The sequence below is a fragment of the Prinia subflava genome, chromosome 12, assembly GCF_021018805.1.
Source record: "Prinia subflava isolate CZ2003 ecotype Zambia chromosome 12, Cam_Psub_1.2, whole genome shotgun sequence".
NCBI classification, from domain to species: Eukaryota; Metazoa; Chordata; class Aves; order Passeriformes; family Cisticolidae; genus Prinia; species Prinia subflava.
Genome location: NC_086258.1, coordinates 18,906,327 through 18,932,909, shown reverse-complemented (window position 1 = coordinate 18,932,909; position 26,583 = coordinate 18,906,327). Strand labels below are relative to the sequence as shown.

The 26,583-nt window shown below is 51.1% G+C and overlaps 2 protein-coding genes across 3 annotated transcripts in view; both read right to left on the bottom strand.

Annotated features, from left to right (window-relative positions):
• Positions 1-127: 127 nt before the first annotated feature.
• Positions 128-7,991, bottom strand: LOC134556867 (uncharacterized). The gene is made up of 2 exons (XM_063409279.1): positions 3,063-7,991; positions 128-2,572 (listed from the first exon to the last, which is right to left on the bottom strand). Exons 1-2 carry the CDS (start codon positions 3,246-3,248, stop codon positions 1,769-1,771), a joined length of 990 nt encoding a protein of 329 aa, XP_063265349.1. The 5' UTR covers positions 3,249-7,991; the 3' UTR covers positions 128-1,768.
• Positions 7,992-11,415: 3,424 nt separating this feature from the next.
• PRPSAP1 (phosphoribosyl pyrophosphate synthetase associated protein 1) overlaps positions 11,416-26,583 on the bottom strand; it is a 28,494-nt gene continuing 13,326 nt past the window's right edge. For both annotated transcript variants that reach the window (XM_063409985.1, XM_063409986.1), the window contains exons 5-11: positions 24,613-24,785; positions 24,091-24,206; positions 23,334-23,389; positions 22,735-22,880; positions 16,809-16,879; positions 15,985-16,131; positions 11,416-15,428 (exon numbers count right to left, since the gene is read on the bottom strand). In XM_063409985.1, coding sequence (XP_063266055.1) covers positions 15,270-15,428; positions 15,985-16,131; positions 16,809-16,879; positions 22,735-22,880; positions 23,334-23,389; positions 24,091-24,206; positions 24,613-24,785 — 868 coding nt within the window. In that variant the 3' untranslated portion in view covers positions 11,416-15,269. The remainder of the gene's footprint in view (positions 15,429-15,984; positions 16,132-16,808; positions 16,880-22,734; positions 22,881-23,333; positions 23,390-24,090; positions 24,207-24,612; positions 24,786-26,583) is intronic.

The window sequence follows — 26,583 nt, the reverse complement described above, 5'->3', positions numbered from 1 at the left end:
GCTTCCCCAGGCAGGGGGGAGCTGGGGGTTTTTTAGTTTTCAAATCAATGTTGCTTAAAAAAAAACAAACAGAAAAACAAACCAAAAAAAAAAAAAAAAAAAGACCCAGCAAAAAAATCAACAAAAACAGGTTGAAGGTTTTTTATTAATTTAAAAAAAAATAATAAAAATTTAAAAAAAAAAATCACTTTTTTAACACCAGCTGTCCCCGCCTTTTCTCTCTGTTGGGAGGGTGTCCCTGGCAGGGCACTGAAAATGGGGGTGACTTCTCTATGAGGCAGCATCACCAATCGGGACTGAGTTTGCTCTCTGCCTCCACAAGGCACCACTGCTGTCCCAAAGAGGGGGACAGAGGGAGGGGAAGACCTGGGGCCATGGGGGTGCTGTGCACCACAGCACTGCACCCCATGTGCCAGGGGGTGCAGTCAACGCTCCTGCCTGTACCCCAAAATCTCACAGCTTGCAAAAGCCCCCCAGCAACCTGGGCCCCCAGCCCCATCACCCCCCAGGCCTCAGCACTGTAGGGACACTTGGGGAGGGGATGATATCTCTGAGTGTCCCCTCTGCAGATGGGTCACCAGCCAGAGGATGTGGGAGCTCGCCAGGCCTGTGGCCACACAACAAACAGTGGGGTAAAAGCCCAAAAACGGGAGCACAGCAGCTTTGGAAATGCCATGAAAGATAGGGAGGCTCAAGGCAGGGTCCAGAGCTTCCTGGAGGGATGGGGAGGTTCCCCAGGATGGCACAAACTCCAAAGAAAAAAGAGAAAAAATCCCCCATTTAACCATCTGATCTTTGGAGCAGGTAAGTCACCCCATATAACCCAAATTTGGGGTGACTTACCTGCTCCAAAGATCACCCCAGGCTGGGGTGTTGGGGCTGGGGGTGTGTTTACGGGTGGGGATGTTTATAGGATGCATCTGGATCCTGGGGGCAGCAGAAGGGGCTGATGATGAGCACTGAGGAGGTGACCCCATCTGGGCCATGTGCTCCAAATGCAATTGGTCCCAAACGTGTTTGTTTTTAAGCCCCTCCAAGCAGGAGTGCAGGGTGGCTCTGTGTTGGCTCTGCTCTGGTGGTTTGCTCAGAATGTTCCCAGTTATCCCACAGGAGGTGGCACTGGGGAGATCCCAGATCCTGCTGTGTCCTCCTCGGTACCCCCAAGGCAGGTTTTGAGCACCTGGGTTTCCCCTGAAGAACCAAACCCACCGGGGAGAACATTCCGGGGGGAACTCCCTTAACTGAGATGCCTGTGGAGCACAGGGGAGCAGACAGGGATGGAGGTTGTCCCTGTGGGGAGAAGCTTTGGGGACATCCGCCAGGAGGGCAGGGTTTCCACAGGGCAGCCCCCAGGGGATGTCCCCTGCAAGCTCTGGGGTTCCTCTGGGGTTCCCCTCTGGGTTTCTCACCCCAGAGGTGCCTCCGGCTCTGTGTCCCTCCCAGGAAGTGTCACTGCCTGTGTGCAGAGGGGACATCCCCGGCTCCCTGCACACACAGCCACGTGTCCCCAGCTGTGACACCCCTCGGTCCCCCCGTGCTGCTCCAGGGGCCGGAGGTTCCCTGCACGGTACCCCCCTCTTGTGACACGCCTGGTTTGGTGTCAGCACACCCTGGGGTTCCTCCCATCCACGGCGAGGGGTGGGTGGCACGGGGGGCTGGGGAGAAGCAGCCCCAGGCCTTGGGGGTGGCACAGAGGAAAGGAGGGGACGTGTCCCTCTGCTGGGCTTGTGGTGTTTTGGTTGGAGGTGGAGCAGAGGGGTTTGTGCCTTCAGTCAGTGGGGGCACTGCAGGAGGGTCGAGGGCTGACAGAGGGAGTTTCTTCACTTGGAGATGAGGAAGGCAGCTCAGTGCTCATCCCGGGAGAGGCAAACCAGCGCCTTGGGGTGGGATTTGCTTTTGGCATCAAACTGTGTTCTGCTGCTGCCCTTCCCACCGAGCTCCCCATTTCCCCTTCTCCAGCAGCAAATGAGCTCCTCCTCCTCCTCCTGCTGCTGTCCCAGACCCCTTTTGGGGCCACAGGCTCACCTGGCAGGGCACAAGGGGGGCTCGTGGGGGCCAGGGGGTGCTGACACAGACCCTGGGGGGGTTCCACAGGGGCTGTTCTCAGGACGAGGGATGCTGCCGGGCCCTCCTTACGCATGAAGAGAAGATCCTGCTCCACTCGGGAGGCACAGGAGCTCGCCTGCTCGTCACCCTTTATTTCTGCGAGCTGGAGTCGTGTGCTGATTCCATCCCCGGGGCAGTCCGGCCCCGGTACACGAGTCCATCCTTGCCCACCAGTTCGACCACGCCGGGCTGGGAAGGAGGGGACGGGCTGGCTGCCACACCGGGCTGCATTCAGCATCCCTAAGCAAGCATCCCCACCCGGCTCCTCTTGGGGAAACCGAGCATAGATCCTCCCCCGGACGTTCGGCATCACCCTCCCGGCCCCGCTGTGTCTCCCCACCTTCCCAGCCCTACCTTGTTGGGGTCTGGAAGGAGGGACTCCATGGGCTGCCTGGGGAGGGTGCTGGTGTGTCTGCCGCCGCAGTACCTCGGGGACCCGCGGTGGTGCCCCTCGGCTGCCTCCTCCCTGGGGGCAGGGCACAGGGATGCTCAGTGCCCGGCACCCTGTGCTTCAACCTGCTATGCCAGGGCGGGCTTCAGGGAGTGCTTCCCCTCCTCCAGCTGCTGCGGGAGACCCCTGCCCACCCAGCCCTGCAGGATCTGCCCTTTCCCCACAGCCCCAAGAGCTCCCCGTGGCCGTGACAGGTCCTGGTGCCCTTTGCAGGGGACACCAGGAGGCAGGAGCAGGGCTGTCCCAGCTCCAGGGCTTGATTTTGGGAACTCCTTTCACACCATGTCCCCTCCAAGCCTGAGCTCAGGCTTGACATGAGGCTTCAGAGCTTGACAGGACAGCATGAAAGGCTGGAAAACACCTCTGACCTGGGGCAAGCCCAGCTGACCCTCTGCAGCTCCTCTCTGCCCAGGCACCTCTAGCCCCTTCCACCCCAGCCAGGGAAGAGCTGTCCTTGCTGAGACAGGGCCCCAGGGGACAGGGACGGGTCCCCATGTCCCTCTACCTCTGCTCCTGTTGCTTCTTGCGGGGCCGGCGCGCAGAGAGGCCGGGGGATGGCGGTGGCGTGCACGGGGTACCAGAGGGTCTGGGGAGGGTGACAGCGGCCACAGGTGGGTGACAGGGGCCAGACGAGCCACCCCTGACACTGCCGGGCACCGCCAGCACCCACCTGCCCCTGTGCCACCCCCATGCACCAGTGCTGGTGTCACTCACCGGCCAGGGGTAAGCTGGTCACAAGATGAGTACTCGGAAGAGGGCACCCTTAGGAGCATCCTAAAACAGGGAGAAAAGGGCTGGGCAGCTCCTGGGACACACAGCCCTGATTGCAGGCAGAGCCAAGTGCTGGGAACAGCACTGCAGGGAGTTTTTCAGGGGATTCATGGGGTTCTGGATTCTCCACCACCAGCACAGCACAGTCCAACCCACTGGCTGGCTACAAAATAAAGGGAGAAATGGGCTATTTGTGGAGTCCCACCTGAGACAAAGCTCCAGCTCATATTAGACAATGGTGAATCCACAGAGGGAAGTCCAAAAACCCACCTCTATGGGAATTTCTCCCAGGAGCAACCCAGTCCCATGGGAACTGGGGCTGGTGGCAAAGTCAAAAAGGAGGTTCCTGTACCCCTTGCTGGGCTGGGATGCTCCCAGCCTGGGACACGCTCACCTCGGTCCCATTGACACCTCCAAAATGTGGTGGCTGCTTGTGGCTGCCCAGGGCACACAGGGAGGGAGGTGGAGGGCACAGGCTCCCACACCTGCCATCCCAGCCAGCCCTCACACCTGGGCCTTGGTCAGCACCCAGGACCTCCCTGCGCCCTGCCAGGAGGGCAGGTCACGACCCAGCTCTGGCACCGCTTGTCCCAGCCCTGCCAGGGGACAAGCCACTGTCCCCCCCACTTGTCACCTACAGTCCATCTTCATCTGGGACTGGCTCCACCCTGGGGATGCCTCCTCTGTGTGCCTCCTTGGATGTCGGGTGCCTACTGCTAGTGGGAGGAAACCATCATCAGCATCCCCATGGTTCCATCAGTGGATAAATGGATCCAGTGCCAGGGATCCCAGCTGGAGGGAACAAGGCCAGTGCTGTCACCCGAGCCATTGCTGTCCCTATGGCACTCACCTGCTAGTCCCAGCCTCGTTCTCAGCTGGGCTTGGGATGATCTGGAATCCTGGATAGCCCTGTACTGCCTGTATCCTGCGGACTGGGATGTGAGTGCCAGGAGGTCTTGTCTGCATTCCCAAGGCAGTGAAACCACCTGACTCCTCCTCTCCTGACTGTATCCTGTGGGCTGGGATGTGGGTGCCAGGGCGTCCTGGCTGCATTCCCGAGGTGGTGGAACCCCCTGACTCCTCCTGTACTGACTGCATCCTGTGGACTGGGACGTGGGTGCCAGGGGGTCCTGGCTGCCTTCCCAAGGCGGTGAAACCACTCTGACTCCTCCTCCGAAAGCGGCGAGAAGCCTGAGCGAGCAGAGAACTGTTTCAGTCCCAGCTCTTGCCCCCCAAACTCCAGCCCTTTCCCTCAAGGAAGCCCCCTGTGCCACTGCGAGCTTGGTCTTAAACCAGACCTTGGTCTAAGGGCAGCAAGATGGGGGTGCAGACCCCCAAGGAGGGATTGTCTGAGGGGGAGCATCTCTACCTTTGAGCTCATCTTGCTCTCTTCATCCTTGCTCTGTCCCAGGCCACTCTGTTCCACGTCGTTCTGTCCCATGTTACTCGATGGCACATTCCATCCCATGCCCTTCCGTCCCAGGTCACCCCGTCCCAGGTTCCATGCCGCGCTGTTCTGTCCCATGCCATTTTCCCTGGAGGAGCCTGGCCGGCTGCTCCCGTTTGCCTCCAGCCAATCCTTCTCCATGTCCGGTGTCTTGGTGCTGAGGGTCAGAGGGCTGCCGTCCTGGCTGTCCCCGTGCCTTAACGTGGGTGTCCTTTCCAAGAGGGTAACTGGAAGAAGAAACCAGAGGGAGCTCCCCAGGGCTGGGAAAGCCTGGGGGAACATGGCTGGGGGAAAGCCCAGCAGTCTGCAGGCCCCCTGCCCTGCCTGCTGTGCCCTCACGCCCTGCAGGTCCCCCCCCAGATGTGCCCAGATGTACTTTCATTGCCGATGACAATCAGCCCCGCGTCGTCCCACGACGAGCGGCCATCTGGCATCCAGCCGTGTTCGCCCTGTTTTTCTTTCATGGAAGTCTGGGAAGGAGAGGATGGGATGGCTGCCACAACAGGCTGCATTCAGGGTCTCCAAGACAGCCTTCCAACCCAGCTCTTCCTGGGGAAACTGAGGCACAGATTCCCCCTGGATGCTCAGCATCACCCTCCCAGCCTTGGTTCCCTCTCAGTGTCTCCTCTTGATGCTGAACAGCCCCAGCTCCCTCAGCCTGTCCCCAGGACAGACATGGTCCCTTCCCCAGCCCATCTTTGTGGCTCTCCTCCAGGATCTCTGAGTCTCTCTCATCCCAGGAGCCCAGAACTGGACCCTGCTCCAGGGGAGGCCTGGCCAGGGCTGAGCAGAGGGGCAGCATCACCCCTGACCTGCTGGAAATGCTCTTCCCAAGGCACCCGGGACACACGTGCCCTTCTCGTCCCCTGGGGCACGGCGCTGGTCACGGCCAGCTCATTGTCCCCCGGGACCCCCAGCTCCTTCCTCACAGAGCTGCTCTTCCAGCCGGTCAGTGCCAGCCTGTGCCGGTGCCTGGGGTTGTTCCTCCGCAGGTGAAGGACCCTGCACTTGGCTTTGCTGAACTTCAGAATGTTCCTCCCCAGCCAGTTTAGTCCTTTGGCACCTCCATGACCGTGGTTTTACCAGCCAGCCCAGGGGATCAGCTAACACCTGACTGATGCCATCTGATACAACAGCAAGGCATTCTTCCCTCCAGCAACGGGATTCAGTATCCCAGACCTGCCCCATAACGTCCCTCTGCTGTCCCCAGGTCCCAGCCACTGCTCCAGAGGGCAGGAGCCATGGTCCTGCAAGGAGGGGCTGTTGTGGGATGTCAATGCAGCCTGGCCCCAGGGAGGTACCAGCTGGGTTCTCCCACCACCCTGAACAGAATCCCACCCGTTTCTGAGCAGAAGACAAGCTGGGAGCACACATTAGGCCAGCTGAGGAGCTGCCCTGGCTCAGCCTATGCCAGCTCCTTCTCCTGGTGGGATGCACAGGGAAGAGGAGTCCTGAGCAACCTCGGCAGGGTGCTGGGGGCTGCAATTCCACTCCACTGCCAGCCCTTGGTCTCCCCTTCCTCCTCCTTCTCTTGCTTTCCTGTTCACCAGGATGTCCCCCAGCACATCCCACACACTGTTTCTCACCTCCTCTCGGGCTGGGGAGAGTATCAGCCTCATTTCCAGACTTTTTTTTGGGAAGGAAGGCATCAGAGCCATCCATGTAACTGGGGGCAGGATGGGATCCAGAGAAGTGTTGCCCCCCCTGCAAATTTCTGGGGACCATGCCCTGATGTAGGGGGACCCTGACCTGGAGCAGGCCCTGGGTGTGCTCAAGGACGTACCATGAGTGCATCCAACATCTGGGTACGGAGGTCCTCCATCATCTTCTGGAAATTTTCCTGGAGCAGGGCAAGGACAGGGACAGGAGTCAGAACACAGGAGCAGGATTTAAAAGGGACATTTGTAAATTAATTTGGCCACAGACAGAGGGATCCTGGACAGGGCTATGCCAAGTGGCTGTGGCTGTATTTCACAGGTGCACCTCTGTCTCCCCACCTTCCCAGGACTCAGGTTGCTTTTTTTGGTGGCTTTTGAGTTCACAAATGCCTCAGCAGCCTTGTCTGAGGGAAGCAGTGACCTCTACCATCAGCCTGATCTGTGGGCAGGGGTGCCCTTCTGCCCTCCCCAGGGCAGTGCTGGCAGGAGGAGAGTGGGGGGCTTCAGGGGGGTTGGGATGAGCACCCACATTCTGCTCTTAGCACACCCTTCCCACTCTGCTCTCCAGGTGCCCTTCACGCTGGGAGCCCCCAAGGGCTGCAGGGCAGGGGCAGAAGGGCAGCGCAGCGAGGGGCAGCTCCCGAGGGCACCAGTGGCAGCTCACCATGTCAAAATTCTCTGTGACCTTCTGCATATCCTCTGCCATGAGGGACTGCTCCACCTTCATCTCAACGACCTCCTCACGCAGCTCCTGGCAGACAGCCCGCATCTGGGAGAGGGGAATGGTGGGCTGAGCCCCAGGGCAGGGTCCCTGTGGCCCTTCACACCCACCATGGTGTGCACAGAGCTGGGGCCTGGCCTGGGCAGTACTTGGCCTTCAGCACATCCTCAGCAGCAGCTCCCTGCAGCATGAGGGGTTCAGACATCAGAGGAGGGGGGTGGCTTGGCAGGAGCACCCAGGGCTGGGAAGAGCCTCTACCTCTGCGAGTTCTCTTTCACTGGCTTCCAGTCTCTGCTTCAAGTCCTTCAGGAAAGCAAAAGGGCTTTCCTCGGCCCCCTCCAGTGGTTCCCCGTTCTCCTGGACAAGCAGGTCCCGCAGACCCAGGTGTAAAAGCAGCGCATTCAGGAGGTTGTGCAGTGTCTCAAAGTCCACGAATCCAGCTCTTGATGACCCGAGGGCAATTTTCAGCATCTGGCCCAGAGTGATTGTTCCAACTGCTGCTGACCTGTCCAAAAGCACAGAACTACCATGAACAGGAGCCTCTTGTGCTATTGCTCCAGAGAGGAGCAGGTAGGGTGGTGTCACCCTGTTCTTCTAAAGTTCTTCTTAGCCTTCTGAAGTTTACATTTTTGGAGTCAGAGTTCTCACAGTTTTTCACATAAACAAAAGTCAATGCTATTCTAACTGTCTGTTGTTTTGCATTCCTTTCTGGAGGGGGAGAGAAGGTGATGGACTGTTGCTTTGACCAGTGTGACTGAGGAGGTGGTAACCCCACCCTCCAATGCACAGCCAGTGTCAGAAATGTATAAATATCAAAGAGAAAATTAAACTTGCTCTCTCTTTTTCCCATCTGGATTTTCTGTCTTCTGGTTGTCCATTTCATGTTGTACTTCAGCAGGGTGGGAGGTATTTTCCACATCTGGATTTTCTGTCTTCTGGTTGTCCATTTCATGCTGTACTTCAACAGGGTGGGAGGTGTTTTCCCCATCTGGACTTTCTGTGTCCGGGTTGTCCATTTTGGGTGGGAGGTGGTGGCAAGAGGTGGTAGATGGAGGAAGAGGAAGAGGTGCACAGCCAGCAGGGTCCTTCCTTTTCAGTCTCTTCCTCCTCCTCCTCCTCCTCAGCCAGCTCTCCTCCTTCCTAGCTCTGGAGCCTGTGTCATTTGTGTCCCTCTTTACAGCATCCCCCTGCCCTGGCAGTGCCCATTGTTACACAGCAATGGCTCAGCCCTACGTGGAATGTGCCCATTGTCCCCTGCTGCTGGTGATGTCCTGGTTCCAGCAACCAACAGGACCTGCAGGGACCATGTGCCACAACACCTCCAGCTGTTCCCACTTTCAGCCCCAAAATGACTCCAAGGATGGCTCACACCGGGCAGGTGGTGCCCCAGGAACCGCTTGCAGGGTGAGTTGAGCCTGTCCAGGAGGGCTGTGCCCTGTGGAGAGGTGATCCATGTTCTCACACAGCCTGGAGCATTCCAGAACACTCCAGGAGGAGACCAGCCCCAGAGAGGAAGCACCTCCAGTCATTCATTTTTTAGGTCTCAACAGCATGAGAGTTTCCCTTCTCTCTTAGATGTGGGAACAGTGGAAAGCTGCTGCTGACTCCATCAATACACAGATTTTCAGCACCTCACTCCAGAGCAAAGAGCCATACAAGCAGGGGAAAGCAGATAAACACAAGCCTCTAGACAAGCCTAGGAAGTAAAGGACTCAAACCCTGGGAAAAATCTTTGAACCGGAGTGATCCATCAGATAAATCCTTACAAAAACCATCAACTAGAAATTCCCTTTTAAATGTGCAGGTCTGGCCAGCAGACAGTGGGATCTGACATCTGCCTGCTCCAGGAAAGCTCAGGAGCTTTGAGCACAGGAGGGCTGGGTGAGCTCCTGGAGGGATCCTGGCTCCTGGGCCGGGCACAGCACTGCAGGGAGTTCTGGCATTTCCAGGGGAATAGTGGGGTGCTGAGCCTGGATTCTCCACCACCACCACAGCACAGTCCAACCCCGGCTGGCTACAAAATAAAGGAGGTGCCATGGGGGAATTGGGCTATTTGTGGTTTCAACCTGGGGAAAAGCTCCAGCTCCTATTAGACAATGGTAAATCCACAGAGGGATGCCCCCAAAACCCTCTGATGTGGGAATTCCTTCAGGGGCATCCCCAGCAGCCCAGTCCAGAGGGAACTGGGGCTGGTGGCAAGGCCAAAGTGGGGCTGGGTGTGCTGTGGCTGTGGGAGCTGGGGGGTCTCCAGCAGCTTTTGCCTTTGGGTTCTCAGCGGGTACTTGAGTTTGGCTCCATGAGCCAGGGGCTTGAAGACAGGGGCTGGGGACAGGCTGAGGGGCCCTGGGTCTGCCCTTGCTGCTGCACTTCTGCCCATCAACCTGTTCCCCTTTGCCTGCTCTTCCCAGGAGGGCAGCAGGGGCCAGGCTGCCCCTGCCAAGCCCCCCACTTTGAACATGGGTACCCCTGTGGGGCAAGCCCAGAGCTGGGACTGAAGACTTTGGGAACACAGCCTGTGCCCAGGGGCAGCAAGGGGACTCCAGGGACACAGCCTGGCTCCCTGGGGAGGTGAGAAGGTACAGACAGGACCAGTGACCCTTGACAAGTCAGGCGCTCTCTGGGGTCAGATGAAGACCTTGCCTGGCAGTTCCACCACCTCATGCTGTATTTAAAGGATGTGCTGAACGGCTGCTCTCTTGGAAACAGAACCAATGGGAGGTTAATGGAATGCCAATGTAGCAAAGGGATAAATGTGAGGGACTGAAAACCTGAAAGAGTTGATGTAAACCTGAAAGAGCTAAGAGCTGGAGGGAACAGGGCCAGAGCTGTCCCCAAAGCCATTGCTGTCCCCATGGCACTCACCTGTGAGTCCCAGCCAGTGTTGGACAGAGGGTCTGTGCTGCTGGGTGGCCTCATGCTGGCTGCACCCACAGGATGGAGGTGTGGGTGCTGAGGAATCCTGGAGGTACGCCCCAGGGCACAGGACCCTGCACTTGCCTTTGCTGAATTTCAAAAGGTTCCTCCCTAGCCAAGAGTTTTGGGAGCCTGTATGCACCAAGGAGGGGCTGTGGTGGGATGTCAGTGCAGCCTGGCCCCAGGGAGTCACCAGCTCCTGCTGTTCCTCCCATCACCCTGAGCAGGGCCCTTTTCTGAGCAGAAAACAGGGAGCACACCGGAGCTGCCCTGGCTCTGCCTGTGCCAGGCTGTGCCTGCTGGTGGGATATGCAGGGAACAGGGGCAGAGACCTTGGGTCACACAGTGGCTGGAGGCACTGGGGGCTGCAGTTCTGCTCCACATGCAGACCTTGGCCTCCTCTTCCTCCTCCTGCTTTGCTGCCTACCAGGGGATCCTGCAGCACATCCCAGCACACTATGATGCCACCTCCTGTGGGGCTGGAGAGAGGCTGGTAGGACTGCAGGGAGCTCCAGGGGGGCTGGGATGAGCTCCCACGTTCCAGCCATGGGACACCCTTCCCACTGCTCCCTCCTGGTGCCCTTCACACTGGGAGCCTCCAAGGGCTCCAAGGGGCAGCAGAGCAGCACAGTGAGGGGCAGCTCCCGACGGCACCAGTGGCACCTCGAGTCCAGTGATGGTCCAGACGTTCTCTGCCATGTGCTCCACCTTTGTGTCCGTGCAGATCTCCTGGCACAGAGCCCTAACCTCGGAGAGGGGTTTGGCAGGGTGAGCCCCAGGGCACCTCTCTGCTGACCAGGCCCTTTGCCCCCACCATGGTCTGCACAGGGGCAGTGCAGGGCCCAGCCAGGCTGGCACAGGGCACTGTGGGCAGGGCTTGGCCTTCAGCAGCCAAGAAGGGGCAGCAGCTCCCCAAAAGTATGAGGGATGCAGACCCCAAAGGAGGGGGTGGCTCAGGGGGAGCACCCAGAGGGCCTGAGAAGAGCTTCTGCCTTGGTGATGTCTCTGTCACTGGCTTCCACTTTCTTCCTTGTCCTCTCCACATCTGATGGGGTGGGAACCACAGGGGTTTCTCACAATTCCCTGCAGTGGTTCCCTGCTCTCCTGGGCAGGCAGATCCCACAGGCCCAGGTGTCCAAGCATCCCACCTGGGAGGTGGTGGCAGGAGATGGAGCAAGATGGGCACAGCCAGCAGGCTCCTTCCTCTTCGCTCTCCTCCTCATCCCGGAGCCTGCATGTCTCCCTGTCTGCAGCTGCATCCAAGCTCAGTGGTGGAGACAATTTACTGCAGCAGCAACTAGAAGGGAGAGCTATGGAAGTACCTTGACCACTGAAATGTAAAAGATAATCAGGGATAATGCAAATTTTAATGAGAATTTCAACCTTGGTGGCATCTAGTTCACTTCTGACCCTACCAACAGCAAACCCATAGCTTTTGCTTTAACAATACACCCAACCATTGCACTGGGGTTAAACCATCGTGGAATTATTTCAAATATAACACAGAGTATGGGCCCAACAAAATGGGAACAAATGGCAAGCTGTCACTGTTGATGTGTGTGTGGTACAGAACAACAGGAATTTATTTGGGAAAGTAACACCACTAATGCCCGAGACATTTATCTTGGCACGGAACAAGATGTTTGTCATTTTGAACTACGTCCTGCTGAAATGCTTGAAACTGTATTTATATACATTGAGAAGAGTAAGAACTATTTGTGATTCCATAGAGACCACACCACTGTAAAAATAAGCCATCACTCAAACATTTGGGGTTGTAGTTTTCTCCACAATTAGGGGATGTGACTTCAACTATTCAGGGATGTGACTTCAACTATTCAGTTCCATCACAACCCACAAATTGTTACAATCTACCTACACATCCCAGCAAGATCTCCTGCTCACCCCCACTGGAATGAACCTTGCACTGGTGGAAAAATTACTGCAGCATGACGTGCTGTGTTGATTGCTGGAAGATGTCTGAAGCAATGGACACAGAGCTCTAATCACTGTTCATCAAATACAGAAGAGATACATCACGTGATGAGAAATGAGAACATCACTGGTGGGGTTGTGTTTGGGTGATCACCCACTGCAACAGCAATTCCAGATCTAGTGTTGCATCCTGTTGTAATTTTGCTGATTTCTGTCACTTTATGCTCTATGTTGTCCAGGACAATGTACTGTAGTGTTCTATGTGTTGGAGTGTTTATATTAGCTAGACAGGTAGCACTATCCCACAGATGTCCTTGCATACATAATATTATTCCCTCACATTCAACAGTCTTAAAAATCACAGTATTTAGCTAACCTGATCAAAAATTTCTCACAATTTTTAAGCTGGACATAAGATATCCCTATTTGTAGGCACAGAGGCAAGAGGTGACCACATGGCCACTCTGTGGAGCAAGAGAAGTTGTTTTTAGTCGTGGGGTGGATTCTGGTGATGCCTCCTCCCTGGCTCCTGAGCTGCACTATGAGCTGAGAAATGCTTGTTAGGCCTTGGCCTTGAGAACAGCACCTGGGCTGAGCAGCTCCCAATCTTATCAAAAAACACTGTCTGCTCCCAGGAACTTGTGCTGCCTAACAAGCTCCTGTTTTTTAACAAACAGCCTTGGAAAATGATTTTTCTTGCCTGAATAACAACCCAAGAGGAACAACATTTTTGTTATCACACTTTTAAAGAAAGCTGCTGACCTGAATTGTGGCCAGGATAGAAAGGAATTATGACCATTCCTCGAGGCTCAACCCTTTGCCTGTTGAGAAGATGCAAAGACAGCCAATGTGAATATTTCCTGGAGCTCGAGGGGAATTTTTCAGGCTCCTTCAGGTCTGTGTGTGAGTGGGAATGCACTATAGCAAATATACTATGGATGTTGCTTTCCTAGATTCTTAAGTACTTTAGATTTTTAAGTAAATGCTATATGAAATTGTTAAATTGTTTAACTTCAGCAGAAGCAACAGCTTAAGAGCTCATGCTGTTAAACCTTTGGGCCTCAACTGTTGGTCAAGTCTGGGGCTCAGTTTTGCAAGGGAGTCTGCTCTGAGCCTTGTGACTCATCTTGTGTTTCTTTTTTATCCTTGACCTTTCCCCCTCCCAAGCCTCAATGCAGACAATTTTTGGATTGATTTTGGGTTTAGATTGATTGGTTTTGGATTTTAGTTTACTTTTACCATGTAGTAAGTAGTAGAGTGAACCTTGCCAACAACTTTGTGGAACTTTCACTTCTATACTAAACCTGCTTTTGCCGATACCTTTGCTGGTGATTCTTTAAGCAACCATAAAACATTCACTCAGGAAAATGGCCCAGGGCACACAGGCACAACCCTCAGCTCTGTGGTGCTGTGATTCCATGGCTTGTACCCAAATATAGCAAAGCAAAAGCAAGCCTGAATGGGGCAACAACCCTCAACCAGCCCCAGCCTTGCTCCTGACAGATCTGACAAGGACTTTGAAGGGGAGAGAACACCAATACTGCTCACATTTTTAACCTTGGCTTCCAGATCGAAGAACACTGTCCAGAACTGGTTCAGAAGAAAGGGGGCAAAGCCATCTGCAAGGACTCTGCAGCTCCAGATGATCCATTCAGTGCTTGCAGTACAGCATCATGTTACCCCTCCAAGCCGAGGAGCCAGGCTGTGTCACAGAGTGCAGCTGAGATTTGTCTATGGTAGTTTGAAAATGCAGCAAAACCCATCAGCAGCCTTGATACCTCATCCAGTCCCACACATCCCTCATGGAATTTGGCATGGAGGTTTAATCCATGCTGGATACTGAAGGTGGTCCAAGCACTCCACGCCGAGGTCTGTTTGTTTGCCTGGTGTTCAAGCCTTGTCCTGCTTAGTCACTGCTGGCCCCTTGGCACATTTTAGATGTTGGAATTGAATAGAAGGGTGTAGAGTAAGGATAACCAAAACTAAACAACTAAACATTTCCTGTGCTGTTGAAGCAACTGCTTCCAGCAGCTTTTATTTGTTCCTCACATCAGCAGACTAGTAGTGTGGGTTTTTCTGGAGTGATTGTGTCTCCTCAAGGATAAAGATCAGTTTGTGGGAGTTTATCCTTATATCATGCTAGAGACAAAGCCCTCCCATGCATCTTGTGCTGCTTCCTTAAGTGTACCCTCCACCCAAAAACTAATCACTCAAGAAAGGATCCAGTCCTACTTCCCTGTGGAAGAAGGCTGCAAGCTGCCAAGTGGGGCTTGTTACAGCCACAGCCCCACTGAACAGACACAGCAGCTCTTCAGAGGGCACAGGATTCACAGGAAGCACCAGAGCTGAAAAATCTTACACTTTTTATTGCAGGTTCAGTGTTAGTGTTTTGGAGAGCACAGCTGCATTAGAAGCAGATATTGTTCCAACTTCCCTTCCCCACAAGACTCTGCACAAACTCAGCCCCAGGCAACTCCAAGAATCGTGCCTGGTTGTGCAGTGCAGACAAGTGTTCCAGGGAGGACCAGGACCCTCACGAGACTCGTCACTGAAGAGCAAGAAATGATCCAAAGCTCGCAAGATGAAAAGGCCAACACATTAACTAGCACTCCCTGCTCTGCTGGGACACACACGTGAGCCTGTTCCCAGCTCCCTGACCCAGGGATGGGAGCAGCCCTGCCAATGGGTTGCCCTAAGCTGTCCTTTCAGGATGTTCCGCTAACTTAGTTTGGATGAAAGTCCCTGCTCTGCTGTGCAGGAGAGGAGAGGCCACTGAGCTGGCACGGAGCTGCTGTTGGCTCAGCTCTGCCAGCAGCACAGCCTGAACATTCCCTTCCATGCTCTGGGGCAAGATACAGGCAGAAACAACACCAAAGGCTGCTCTCGCTGCCCACACAGCAATGAACAGTCTCTGTTCCCTTCTCACAAGCTGACAGCTACTTCTGTTTAGCTTTTCTTCCTGCCCCTACAGGGCAAGAGATAACACACTAAAAAAAATCATTAAAAGAACTTAAAAATTCAACACCGTCTCACTTCTCCATCTCTCTTAATTAAGCTGCAATCCCCCCACTGCCAGTGGCCCCTTCTATTCACTTGTAAAGTGCTGGTCAGGTTGATTTTTTTTCTATTAGATCTCACGGCTCAAGACCCTGAAAACCTCAATGCTCCTACAAAAATAAACAGTTGTGTTATGCCTATGTTTTATGGTATTGCCTTTCCATGCAGATTTCCCTCTCTTGTGGAATCCAGGATGGGGCAGGCTCAGGTCTAGTCATCGACAGTGATGTTACGGAAGAGATAAGCCATGGACTCGCCGTTGTGGATTCGCCGGATGGCTTCCGACAGGATCAAACTGATATCCACAGTCTTTATCTTGGGGCACTGCAGCTTCTGCACCTCGTGGGGAACAGTGTTGGTCACTACCACCTAGGGAGGACAAGAAAGGAGGGATGTATACTGCTGTCTCACAGTTCAGGGGGAGAAATCCTTGCATATCAGGAAAAAGGATTAAAATAAATGTTCTCCCCTCTGTAACTGTCTGTTGAGGGGACCAGCATAACCAGCACTCTCCCACAGGCTGATGGGTCCATTCAGATCACAGGATCCACTACTAAGGTTTGAAATCCTGTCCTCTTCATGTACCAGCAGCCCCTGAGCAGCTGGGGGAGAGGGGCTGCACAGTGAGATGGCAGCCACACAGCCCCAGCTGCAGGGAGGGAAGTGTCCAGGCAGGCATGACTAATATTTGCATTAGGGAGAAAACACACTCAGAGAAACAGATCTGATCTGAGCAAGTATTAATCACACACACATTTCTATTTTTCTTTTTTTTGTTTCAGTGAAGAACCAGAACTGAAAGCACCTGATTAAATGAGTAATTCCAGACATGAGCTACGTGCCATGGGAAGGACATCAATTAGTGAGTTTTGGTGACAGCCTCTTCTCTGCAGCCTGGAGAGCAGAGAGCAGACAGCAGACTCACCTCATCGATGGAGGATTCCTCTATGAGACGGGGAGCATCTGCTGACAGGAGCCCATGAGTAGCCATCACAAAAATCTTGTAGGCTCCACGCTCTTTCAGGATCTCTGCAGCAGCTACAAAGCTTTCCACATCATCGATGATGTCATCCTGAGCAGAAACAGAAATAACATCAAAAGCAGAAGTTTTACAGAGCCTGCAGGGCAGGAGTGGATCTGCAGGGTACTGCTGCTTTGGCCATGCACACAGATGAAAAATAGAATCCTTGTCTGCTTCAGCTGCTGATGAGGACAGCCACGTGCATGACTAATCTGTGAATGCTATTTCCCTGGTTTAATGACCCTTTTGCTAGTGTGGAGAACAAATGTTGTGTCTTGGAAGCAAATTAGTCCCTGCACATGCACTCGCAGTTTATCATCAGCAAGGCGTATTTCTTCATGGGGCAGGAGCTGCATGTTGATTACTTACACTGCAGCATGGCATAGCAAGAAAAGAGAGGCTTGGTGAGTTTTTTGTTTGTTTGTTTGGGGTTTTTTAACACCTCAGGAGTTTTCTCTGTGTGCCCTGGATTTATTTATTACTTGCAGACATCTGACACTTAGAATCAAGAGAGCAAGGAGATTTTAGGGCTTAAACAGCTGAAGCGCAAATGGTTTTCAACAGAAAGTTGGAACAACTGAAGTCACCAGCACTACTGGAGAAAAGAGTGCCTAAAAACCACATTCCCACTCCTATACCAGCCACCCCTCCAATCCTCAGGGACAGCGCAGCTGAAGCAGAGATGCTGTGAGGAAGCCCTTCCCGACCTGCTCCCCTCACACTCATACCACAATGATGGCAATTCTTCCTCCAACGTCTCCAACCACGGTTATCGGCGGTTTCTCCTTGGCCATCATCACTAAAGAAAAAGGGAAAAAAAGAGTCCAGGTGAGTCAGGCTTGATTCAAACCCCAACAGTTCCACCACACAAGAGGCTGAATCATTAACATCTTACACTGATGCAGACACAGACGTGCTTTACATGACCCTGACACCCACCTACGTGAGAAACCCTCAGTTAACCATCATTTTTCTCCTCAAATAAACAGCACGGCTGCATAAAGAGGAAATTCTGTTTCTGTGGGGATTTTGTACTGACCTCAGAATCAGAAAGCAATTCCAGCTCTAACAGACTCCTGTACAAGGAGAGTTACAAATCAGCACCTGGTTTATGGACAATATCAGTGACCTTCTCTGTGCTCCAGCACAGGGCTTGGAAAAGGATCCATTCCATGACCGGGAACAACAAATGGGCTTTTCCAAGCAGCACCTCTCAAAGGGCAGGTGCTTTACAAGGTGCAACTTTTCACCTCCTGGACTCCATAAATCATCTGTAGGATCAGAGACTTGCACTGCAGCTCATTTGCTTTCTGCCATCACCAAACACAGAGGGGTCTTTGAGAGGGTGTAAGAACCTTAATACCACCTGCTCGGGCAAAGAAAGCTTAAGGAAGTTTGCAGAAGCAAATTTGCTGATTATATTTTAAGTGGATTAATGGAAGGAGTAGGACAAAATCCAGTTGAAACTCAGTCCAACAAGCTCAGTGCAACCAGCAATTGGATCAAAAGATACACTGACAAGCTGTGCTACCTAGCACACAGTGAAGAGATTTACTGGAAAATAAGGTTCCATTCCCTCCTGACACTACATTTGCACTGACAGGATTCATGGAAACCACATCCTGCCAAAATTCCAGCAGCATCATAAAAATACCAGAGATCTGAACTAAGATGCACTGAGAGTGTCTAGATGTAACACAGCCTTCAGACTTACACCAAACAGAACCAAGCTCCAGCACAGGCCAGGGACTTGCTGTCCATCTGCCAAACCTCTCACTTGCCATGGGTGCTACAAAAACTTCCAGCATGGAAAGGACACCGTGGTGGCCAGACATTGTTCAGTAGGTGACAATCTGGGCTGATCTAACCACTGAAGCCAAGAGGCTCCTCCAGGATTTTGTAACACTTACCTGGCCCACCTCCACACCCCACATCCCTATTTTATACTCTCCACAGTGAGTTCAAAGTGTCCTACCAAGGCACTTGGTGCCCCTCCTTTTGTAAGCTCAGGTCTGGCCAGGATTCTGGCCACAGAGGCTTCTCAAGTGCCTCAAGGAGTTCAGATACAGCAAGATTTTTCTCTTTTAGGATAATCCACTTCAATGTAATACCTGAGCAGCAGGAGAACACAAGCCATTGCCCACCAAAAAGCCTGTCTGAATATTGAACTCTACTCTCCTCACCAGAAAAGTCTTACATTAAACTCCCCATCCTACACAGCAGGATGATCCAGTACTATTCCCATATCTCATCAGTGCCTGGGAATGCTTAGAGTGCAAGCACAGTTGGGTGAATGAGTCACATTGAGGGATATGATGAAAGCAACTATAAGGACCACAACTTCTAAGATTCTTGTGTAGAGCTGTTCTTCACATCCATGACCTGCTCCACAGGCTGGATTTCCATAAACCTACCCAAACTGTATAAAAGGTGTCCAGTAATCCTGTTTTGCCCAAAGTCCCATCACTCATTGCCAGGTTTTGCAGTTAAAGTCACAGCTACCTTGGACTGAAGAGTTAATCAACAGCTCTTCATGGCACAGATTTCCCCAGCCTCCCTTGCATGGTTATTTCTGAGTCTCCTATCAAATGCAAAATCACGTCTAAATCCTGAAGGAAAAATATTCTTATGAGAAGGAAGATTATTTGTAATAAACGAAGATTAAGCACCGTGAGAGATAAGCAGATCATAAATTTCAGCTACAGGCACTACTGACCTGCTTAGATTAGTTATGAGTTTACTGTCTTGTCTGGACAGTAGCAGAGCTCCTGGTGGGAGCTGTGAAATATCAAAAGGATCCACCTGGCTGCCATCCCAGCCTCCGTGTGTATCCACTGAGGAGTGCCATCTCTGTTTACAACAGCCAGGTCAGGGGAAACCTTTCTATACAAATGGTGAACAGGGCTGGGGAGCTGAAATTCAGCACTATTTTACTCACAGAGATATGGAGCTTCAGCAAATCAGTATTCTTGTACTCCATGAAGGAAGCAGACACATTCCTTGCTATGCTTAAAGGCTAACATGGCAACTAGCAACATTAGCAGTGCATTGCATCTGTCTGTTTTTTAAAAGCTGTATTTCAATTTTGGTTTATTTTTAAAGAATGGTAGGCAACGTGTCGACCTACCCGGATCTTAAAGAGATGTTCTCCCTTTTCCTTGTTCAATATTCTCTGCAAAAAAAAGAAAAAAAAAATTGCAAGCCAAAGATCTACCCACAACCACATCAAATCTTAACTGGTCCAAGGTGGTGAGAGTCTACACAAGGGTTAGTGCAGCCAGTTTCTTCTTCAAAATCTTTGGACATATCAAGATGTGCAAGTCAGAACTGCTAGGAGGAGATGCCTTGAAAAATTATTCAAATAATAAAAAATATTTTCCTCCCAGACACAAACCCTCTATGTTTGTAGACAGAAGAGGGTAACAGAAATAAGCCATGGTGGTACTTTTGCCTGGTGTAACCCCTTGGATCATGTACAAGCTTGGGTTAAAGAGTTGCTGACATTTTCTGAAGAGTAAGAAAAGATGCTTGTGGTATCTGTAGCTTCTGAGGGGGGAAAATAAAAGAGAAAAAACTAGACCAACCACCATATTTTATAAAACAAGAATATCAAAGAACACTTTCATTCAGATGTGCATAATATACACCAAAGTACCACATGTTAAAGGCAGGATCACTGGCACTAAAAAAGAACATTTCCAGGTGTGTAAACATGTTGCTTTAATTAAGTGGTCAAAAACAGGTTAAGAAACACTAAAATAAATTCTATTTGAAGCTGACAGTGCACATTAAAGTGACAATCACCAAGAAATATAATGCTGGCATTTATAACAGAGCCTGGGAGCAAAAGGCTGCTCAAGAATGAACAGTTTTCTGTAGAGATAACCTTGGAAGGACAGAAAACATCCCTGTGCCCAGCCCAAACACCGGCAAGATGGGGGTAGGGAAGCAGGAACAGACCTATGGTCACTCCAGTTTTCTCCCCAAACTACCTTTGTGGCAGTTTGCTGGGCTCTGGGATTCAAGCAGACCATTATCTCTCTGTATAAAGTACTGAATTCCAAAGCCACTGAAACGTGCTTAGCAGATGGTGCTCCACTCTTTTTCTGGAGGAAACATGCAAAGAGTCCCCATGCATTTGCTAAGGTACAGCCCCGAGCCAGCTGCAAGCTCTGAGACACAAAAGCCCACAATCAAAGGGAGTAACCTTGGAGTGACATCCTGTCACAAGGCTCTGATTTCAGGGGCTGCAGTGATGTGGGCTCTTGCTGCTAGCGCAGCATTTTAAGTGTGATTAGAAGCACCTCTGGCATTTTTCTGCTGTGGCTCCCTACGAATCAGAATATCACATCAAGCCACACCCACAGGACAATAAATAAGCCATTACACTGCCTAGCACTCATTAATTAGAGGCACATGATCCCTGCTAGAACAGGGGCAGAAGGTGCATGCCAGGATGCAGGAGCCTGGCCAATTCACTGGGAAGCCCATGGAGAATGGCACAAAGCACAACCCTTCGCTGTGGGGCTCTAGAGCTGCTCCCAGACACAGGTTTCACTCTTTCCTGGCTCTAACACAACTGCCTGGAGCTTCAGTTGCCAAGTCTGGGATGCTCCACACTGATCTGGTTGTAGCCCAGAGTGGGATGTTCCGTAAGAAGCCTCAGCCACCCTCCAGGAACATCCCCAACCCTCTACCTGCCAGGCCCAGTTTTGGTTGCTGAGCCAGGCAGACTGACAGACACTTCTGTTTTGACAATCAGAGGGTTTGGGGTCAGTTCTGGTGTGAGGAACATCGAGCTCTGAGCAGCAGCACATGTCTGAACTTTCACAACCAACCACACAGCTGAATGAGGGCTTGGAATTATGTGACATTTGAGGTGGCAAGATGTTTTTCAAATGACTGAATTGGACAAGAAACAAGGCACAGCAGAGAGGGTCAGCCCAGACACTGCAGCATTGCCATCCCAGCTGCATTTTCACCTCTGTCTGGCAGAGACTGTGACACAACCAGAACGCACAGGCTGCTTTTAGACAGGGATAACCTCAGAATTCTGCACCTCCAGAACCCTACTCACTCAAAACCAGGTATCTCTCAGGTTAGAAAACTGCAACTTCTGCTCAGAGTTTTGGACAAGTCTGCCTCACAATCCACCCCATGACAGAGAGCTGCCAAGCCTCAGCTTGACTGTTTCACACTGCCTCAGGCATGCTGGGATGTAAGGTCATTGGTCAAGTGCTGAGTTTGTGCAGCAGGAGATAAAATAAGAAAGTGGTGATACACAGCAAATTAGTCTGTGTTTGGATAGCTGAGGACTGAAAACAACTGTCCATTGGATTTGTAATTAAACTGGACAAGGGCACGTTTCTATATGAACAACCATTTACAGGGTTCTCCAGCAGCACAACCTTCCACAGTTGAGCTTCTTTGAAGTGACACAGCTGGAAATAAAAATACAATCACATCAATTCCTCTATAGCGGACAAATGTCAGCTACTGATATTCTGGAGGACAGCATCCTCCAGAATAGGAGGGGAAGGAGAAAGTGAAGAATAACCATGCAGATTCCTGCCTTCTTGGAAAGGCATGAAAAAAATCCCCTTATCAGAAGGAGAAAAATAAAGTCCCAAACTTCATTGCAAAGCTCCACCTGCCCCCCAAGGCCAAAGAGGAGTTTCACCAGCAACAAAAGCGCTGTTTAACTGATTGTATTCCAGTGAGACACAACTGGGGTGACGTAAAATGCCTGCAGTCTTACTTGCCTCCCCTCCACAAGCTGCCCATAAACCGGTTGGATGTTCTCTCTGAATTTCCAAAGATTAGATGATTATCACTAGCCCAAACCACTGCTGGTGTTGCCACACGTAGCAGCACACAGCCTTTCCCACGGGCACTTCTCAGCCACGCTCCTGCTCCCAATTTCTGTCCTACCACCACCTGCCTAGAAAGCTAAATCCTCCCAAAAGGGAGCTGCATTTTGATTGTACTGTTGTTATTTGACTGCTGCAGGAATACAAGCAGTCCTGAGGATGGCATTTCCCAGAACACAAGTTGCCTCTTTTTCTTTTGCTCTCTGCTTCCAAATCAATGGCAAGAGCTCCAGAAGCAGGTCAACAATGCTCTTGGAGAACCTATTCACCCCAGCCACATAAATCTCAAAACCTTGTCAAAACAGACATTGGAATACGATCACCTGGGTGCCAAGGTGAAGAAAATTCCAGCAGTAACAATGGCTGCAGAGAAGGGAAGACAAAGAGCAGCCCTCACCTCCCCAATGGAGCCAACAGCCTGTCTCAGTGGTTGTTATCTCATTATTTACACTTTTACATCTCCCTTGTTTCATCAGCTCAATGAATTCTTTTGCTGAACACTGTAAAAGCACCACCTTTATCAGATGTTTGTCAGTCTAACACTATGGAGCAGGCACAGCCAAGGAGAAAATACTGATGGCTCTACATGACCACAAGGAGTTGAATAAAAACCTTCCCCTGTGACTTCTCACACAACTCACTGATATCAACCTTTCCATGAAAAAATTTCCACTGGTCTAACTGCCTTTAGGTTGGTTACACTCACACAGATAAGCCAACAGAAATTTCCCACCAAACTTTTCTTTCTTTTCCCCCAAAGGTAAGCAGAGAAGCTTGATCTTACATGGCAGCTCCAGGCCAGGATGCACTGTGGCATTTTTGAGCATCGGCGGGGAGTGACGCCCGTCGTCCATGTCCTGCTCTGTGCACTGAGCCTCTCCATGGATCACTGCCAGCCCCAGGCGCAGCCTCTCGGCGTAAGACTGAGCCCTGCAAGACAAAAACTGCCTCTCAGGAGGGTGCTGGGCTGGTGCAGCTTCACAGCCCACCACAGCAAGCAAAGGCTGCACCTCTGTGGCTGTTTCCCTGCAAGAAACCTCGCTGGGAGTGACTCCTCATTGCTCATTAATATCCCAAAGCCCACTCTACCCCTTGGCTACACCACAGGGTCTCCTGTGTTCCTCCACATGTGAAATGCTTTCAGAAACTCCAGCAGCAAGTGTGAACCATTTCAGTGAGAGCACCAGAGTTTGCTCCCATCAGGGTGGGAATACAAAGTTCAGCTGCCTACCTGCACCACATCCATCCCATTTCCAGCCACAAAGGCATTATGACCAGATTGTCAATTCATTTGCTACCCTCCCATACTTTCCCTGGTATATTTTCCACCAACTCAGGTATTTTCCAATTAACTTTTAACCAGCAAGCAAAGCATTCATTTACCTTTTAGCAGCACCAGGAGATTTGGCTACAATAACTGCATTTCTGTAATCTGGAATCTGGATGTGATAAAAAGTTAATTAATTTAAAAAAGACCTTCTTGTTAGGGAGTAACTGGTTTGATATATGGCTGAATAATTTCACCCATCCTCCTCCCCAGAACCAAATTTTCATTCTGTGACTAGAGAAGCTAGAGAAGCAACAGCACTTGCTTCCAACACCAGTATTTGTGTATTCTGCAAAGGTGGGAATGTTCACTATGTTTAACCCTCCCCATATGGGGAAGCCTTGCTCTCACCACGTGGGAACAAATCATCATCTTTTGCACATGGAGAATAAAACCTCCATGCCCTGCTCCCAGCCCTGCTGTGCTCAGCACTCCTACACTCAGCCCAAGACAAAGTCTATCAATAATTCAAAGCAGTCAGAAATCCAGCACAGCACAAGGGGAGAGGGGAAGCAGTTTAACAGGATTTCAGAAGTGATTAGAGGCTGGAGCACAAGTAGCATCTCTCAAATGGCACTAACTCCACAGAGAGCAAGCTCCTCTCCTGCTTGGGCTGCAGTTCAGTTTCTATCCAATCAGAAAAGTGTAACACCTTCCCATGAAACATGCAATAGGTACCCCCTGAGAAAGAATTCATTAACAGGATTGACCTAGACTGACACCACCACCTCTACTTAAGCAGGGGCCCAATGCTGCCATCACATTAAAATGAGTTCAGACAAGCTGATATACACAGAACTAGAGTAACCTCACTTCTTCCTGTATATACTGAAGCAAGAAAGGGGATGCTCTCAGGTTGTCTACTGGAAAGCTGAAGAAGCCTTGGATTTCCTTTTGATGCAGGTCCATTGTGATAATGTGTGTTAAACCTAAGGGGGGAAAAATACAACAATTTATTGAAAATATTCCCATGTGGCTGGAGTTCCTTCAACACCTCCATTTTCCAGACTGTTTTAGCTATTACTCAGACTATTATGCCATGTCATAAAATAGTCATAAATGGATTAACACAGAAAGTTCTACAGACATGAGGAACAGGCATGTGATGCCACAGCACTTGGCTGACACTTTATCTCACTATAACATTTCTAGGCCACTTCCCCAGATGCAAGTTACAAAGAAACACAAGAAAGCTGAAGAAAATTAATTCCCCTAATGTGGCTCAAGATCTCAGCAACACATCCCCACATCAAACAGGAGAATGGAAGGACAGACGACCTCTGGGATGCCCAGGAGCACCAAGCCTGCCACGCTGCTGCTCCCTGGGACACTCACCTGCCTTGGCAAGCATTGAAGCCAGCAGCTTGCACACTATGGAGCCCCTCTTCCTCATTTTGCTCTGTTTGCTGTAGGGGAAGTAAGGGATGACCCCAATGATGTTCCTGGCACAGGAAGTCTTCAGTGCATAGGCCATGATCAGCAGCTCCATGACAGCAGTATTCACATCTCTAGGAGATTTGAACACAATTCCAAATATTGGCAGGTGTTTTTCCAATGCAACTTCTTTTCCATTTATACCCAGACCACCCCTCACCAAAACTCCACACAAATAATGCTGCATCTCAGGCTAATGTATGCCAGAGCCAGACTGCAGCCACACAGCTCCTTCCACCACGTCACAACAAATTACAATCAACTTTTACACATATAGGACACAACACAGCACTCAAGAGCTGTGGACTGGAATTTGATTTTATATTCTAACATAAGGTGTATGATGATTTCCCTCCATCATCTGACAAAAAAAGGCTTTGTACAGAATTTAGTTTGGAACAAATGTCACTTGATACAGTGTAATTTGAAATAAAATAGTCTTTTAAAGAAGCAGCACACATCCAGCCAACACAAGTTCATCCACATTGGATTTCTTAGGGTATTTTCCTCTTTAACAGTGTAAGGCAGGTTATTTTTTCTGCTTTAAGAAATACTGCAACTGGAGCAGTACAAACTCCAGACATAGCACTTTGGTGGAGATCAGCATCTCCACACTCTTTAGCTTATCTAGAGATGGAAGGAACAACAGCACAGGAAATGATAAAGGACTGCTTCTTGGAAGAAAAAACAACCAAACAAAAAAGTAACACAGGCAGAAAAATCATGGAATACACTGAGTTTGAAGGGCTCCATCAGCATCATGAATACAATTCCTGGTCCTACACAGAATACCCCAACAATCCTATCCTGTCCCTGAGAGTGTTGCCCAAACACTTCTTGAGCTCAGGTAGATTTGGTGCTGTGATCACTTCCCTGGGGAGCCTGTTCCAGTGCGCAATCATCCTCTGGGTAAAAAACCTTTTCCTGATATCAACCTAAACCTCCTCTGACTCAGCTTCGTGCTGTTTCCTTGATTCTTGTCACTGGTCATGAGGCTGAAATATCCCATTTACAGTTTGCTCCCCCACAATGACTGCAGTGGCCCAGTAGGAGTGTATTCATCTGTATTTTAATTAATTCTGGGATGGGGAAAAAAGCTAAGCCCTTAGTTCTTAAGACCAACACCAAGAGACACTGTGTGCATCACCACAGACTGACTCAAGAACTTCTGGGAAGCGAAAGGTGGCAGGACAGGCACTCCTGCAGCACAGAGCCCCTGGGCTGGGGGTTTCCAGCATGGACAGGTCCCAGTGACACAGCACATCCCCAGCCTGGGCAGGAGGGCAGTGCTGGAGTGGCTCAGCTGTGCAGCCCATGGTGACAGGCCAGGGGCTGACTGGGCCATCCTTCCACACAGCAGCAGAGCAGTAAAACAGAGCAGCCTAAAGCTCTGCAGAGGTGTCTGGACATTACCCAGACATTGCTCAGCCCTGAGACAGCTTCTCCATCTGCCCAGAGACATGACCCATGACAAACCTCTGACCATTTCCATTTCCCCACTGCTCTCCCTTCCTTTGGAAATTAACCTCCACTTGTGCCTCTTCTTTTGTGAGGCTCTGTTGTCCCCGCTGGCCCCACCAGCCTGTGCACACAACACCATTTACACACAAGAAAGCTTTGTTGGCTCTGGAGCACCCAGCCAAGAATTACATAAAACACAGCCCCCTGCCACACAGGACAACGAGCAAACAAAGAACTGTTTCTTCCCTTTGGTGATTTAGCTGTGCCAGTGGGGCTGTGAGAGAAGAAAAAGATGCTACTATCAGTGTCATACAAAAACAAAGTGGTCAAACTGAAGCCTATTTAAAGTTCATCTGAGAAACTTAGTATTTTTCATCATTATTTTTCAACTTACTCTTTGAAAATACATGC

Bases quoted from the DNA above. Each gene is read 5' to 3' on its own strand.
- LOC134556867 (XM_063409279.1), bottom strand. From the start codon at position 3,248: ATGGGGGTGGCACAGGGGCAGGTGGGTGCTGGCGGTGCCCGGCAGTGT. The intron at 2,573-3,062 runs GTAGAGGGACAT...CCCTGCCCCCAG, and splicing joins AAGAAGCAACAGGAGCAGAG to GGAGGAGGCAGCCGAGGGGC.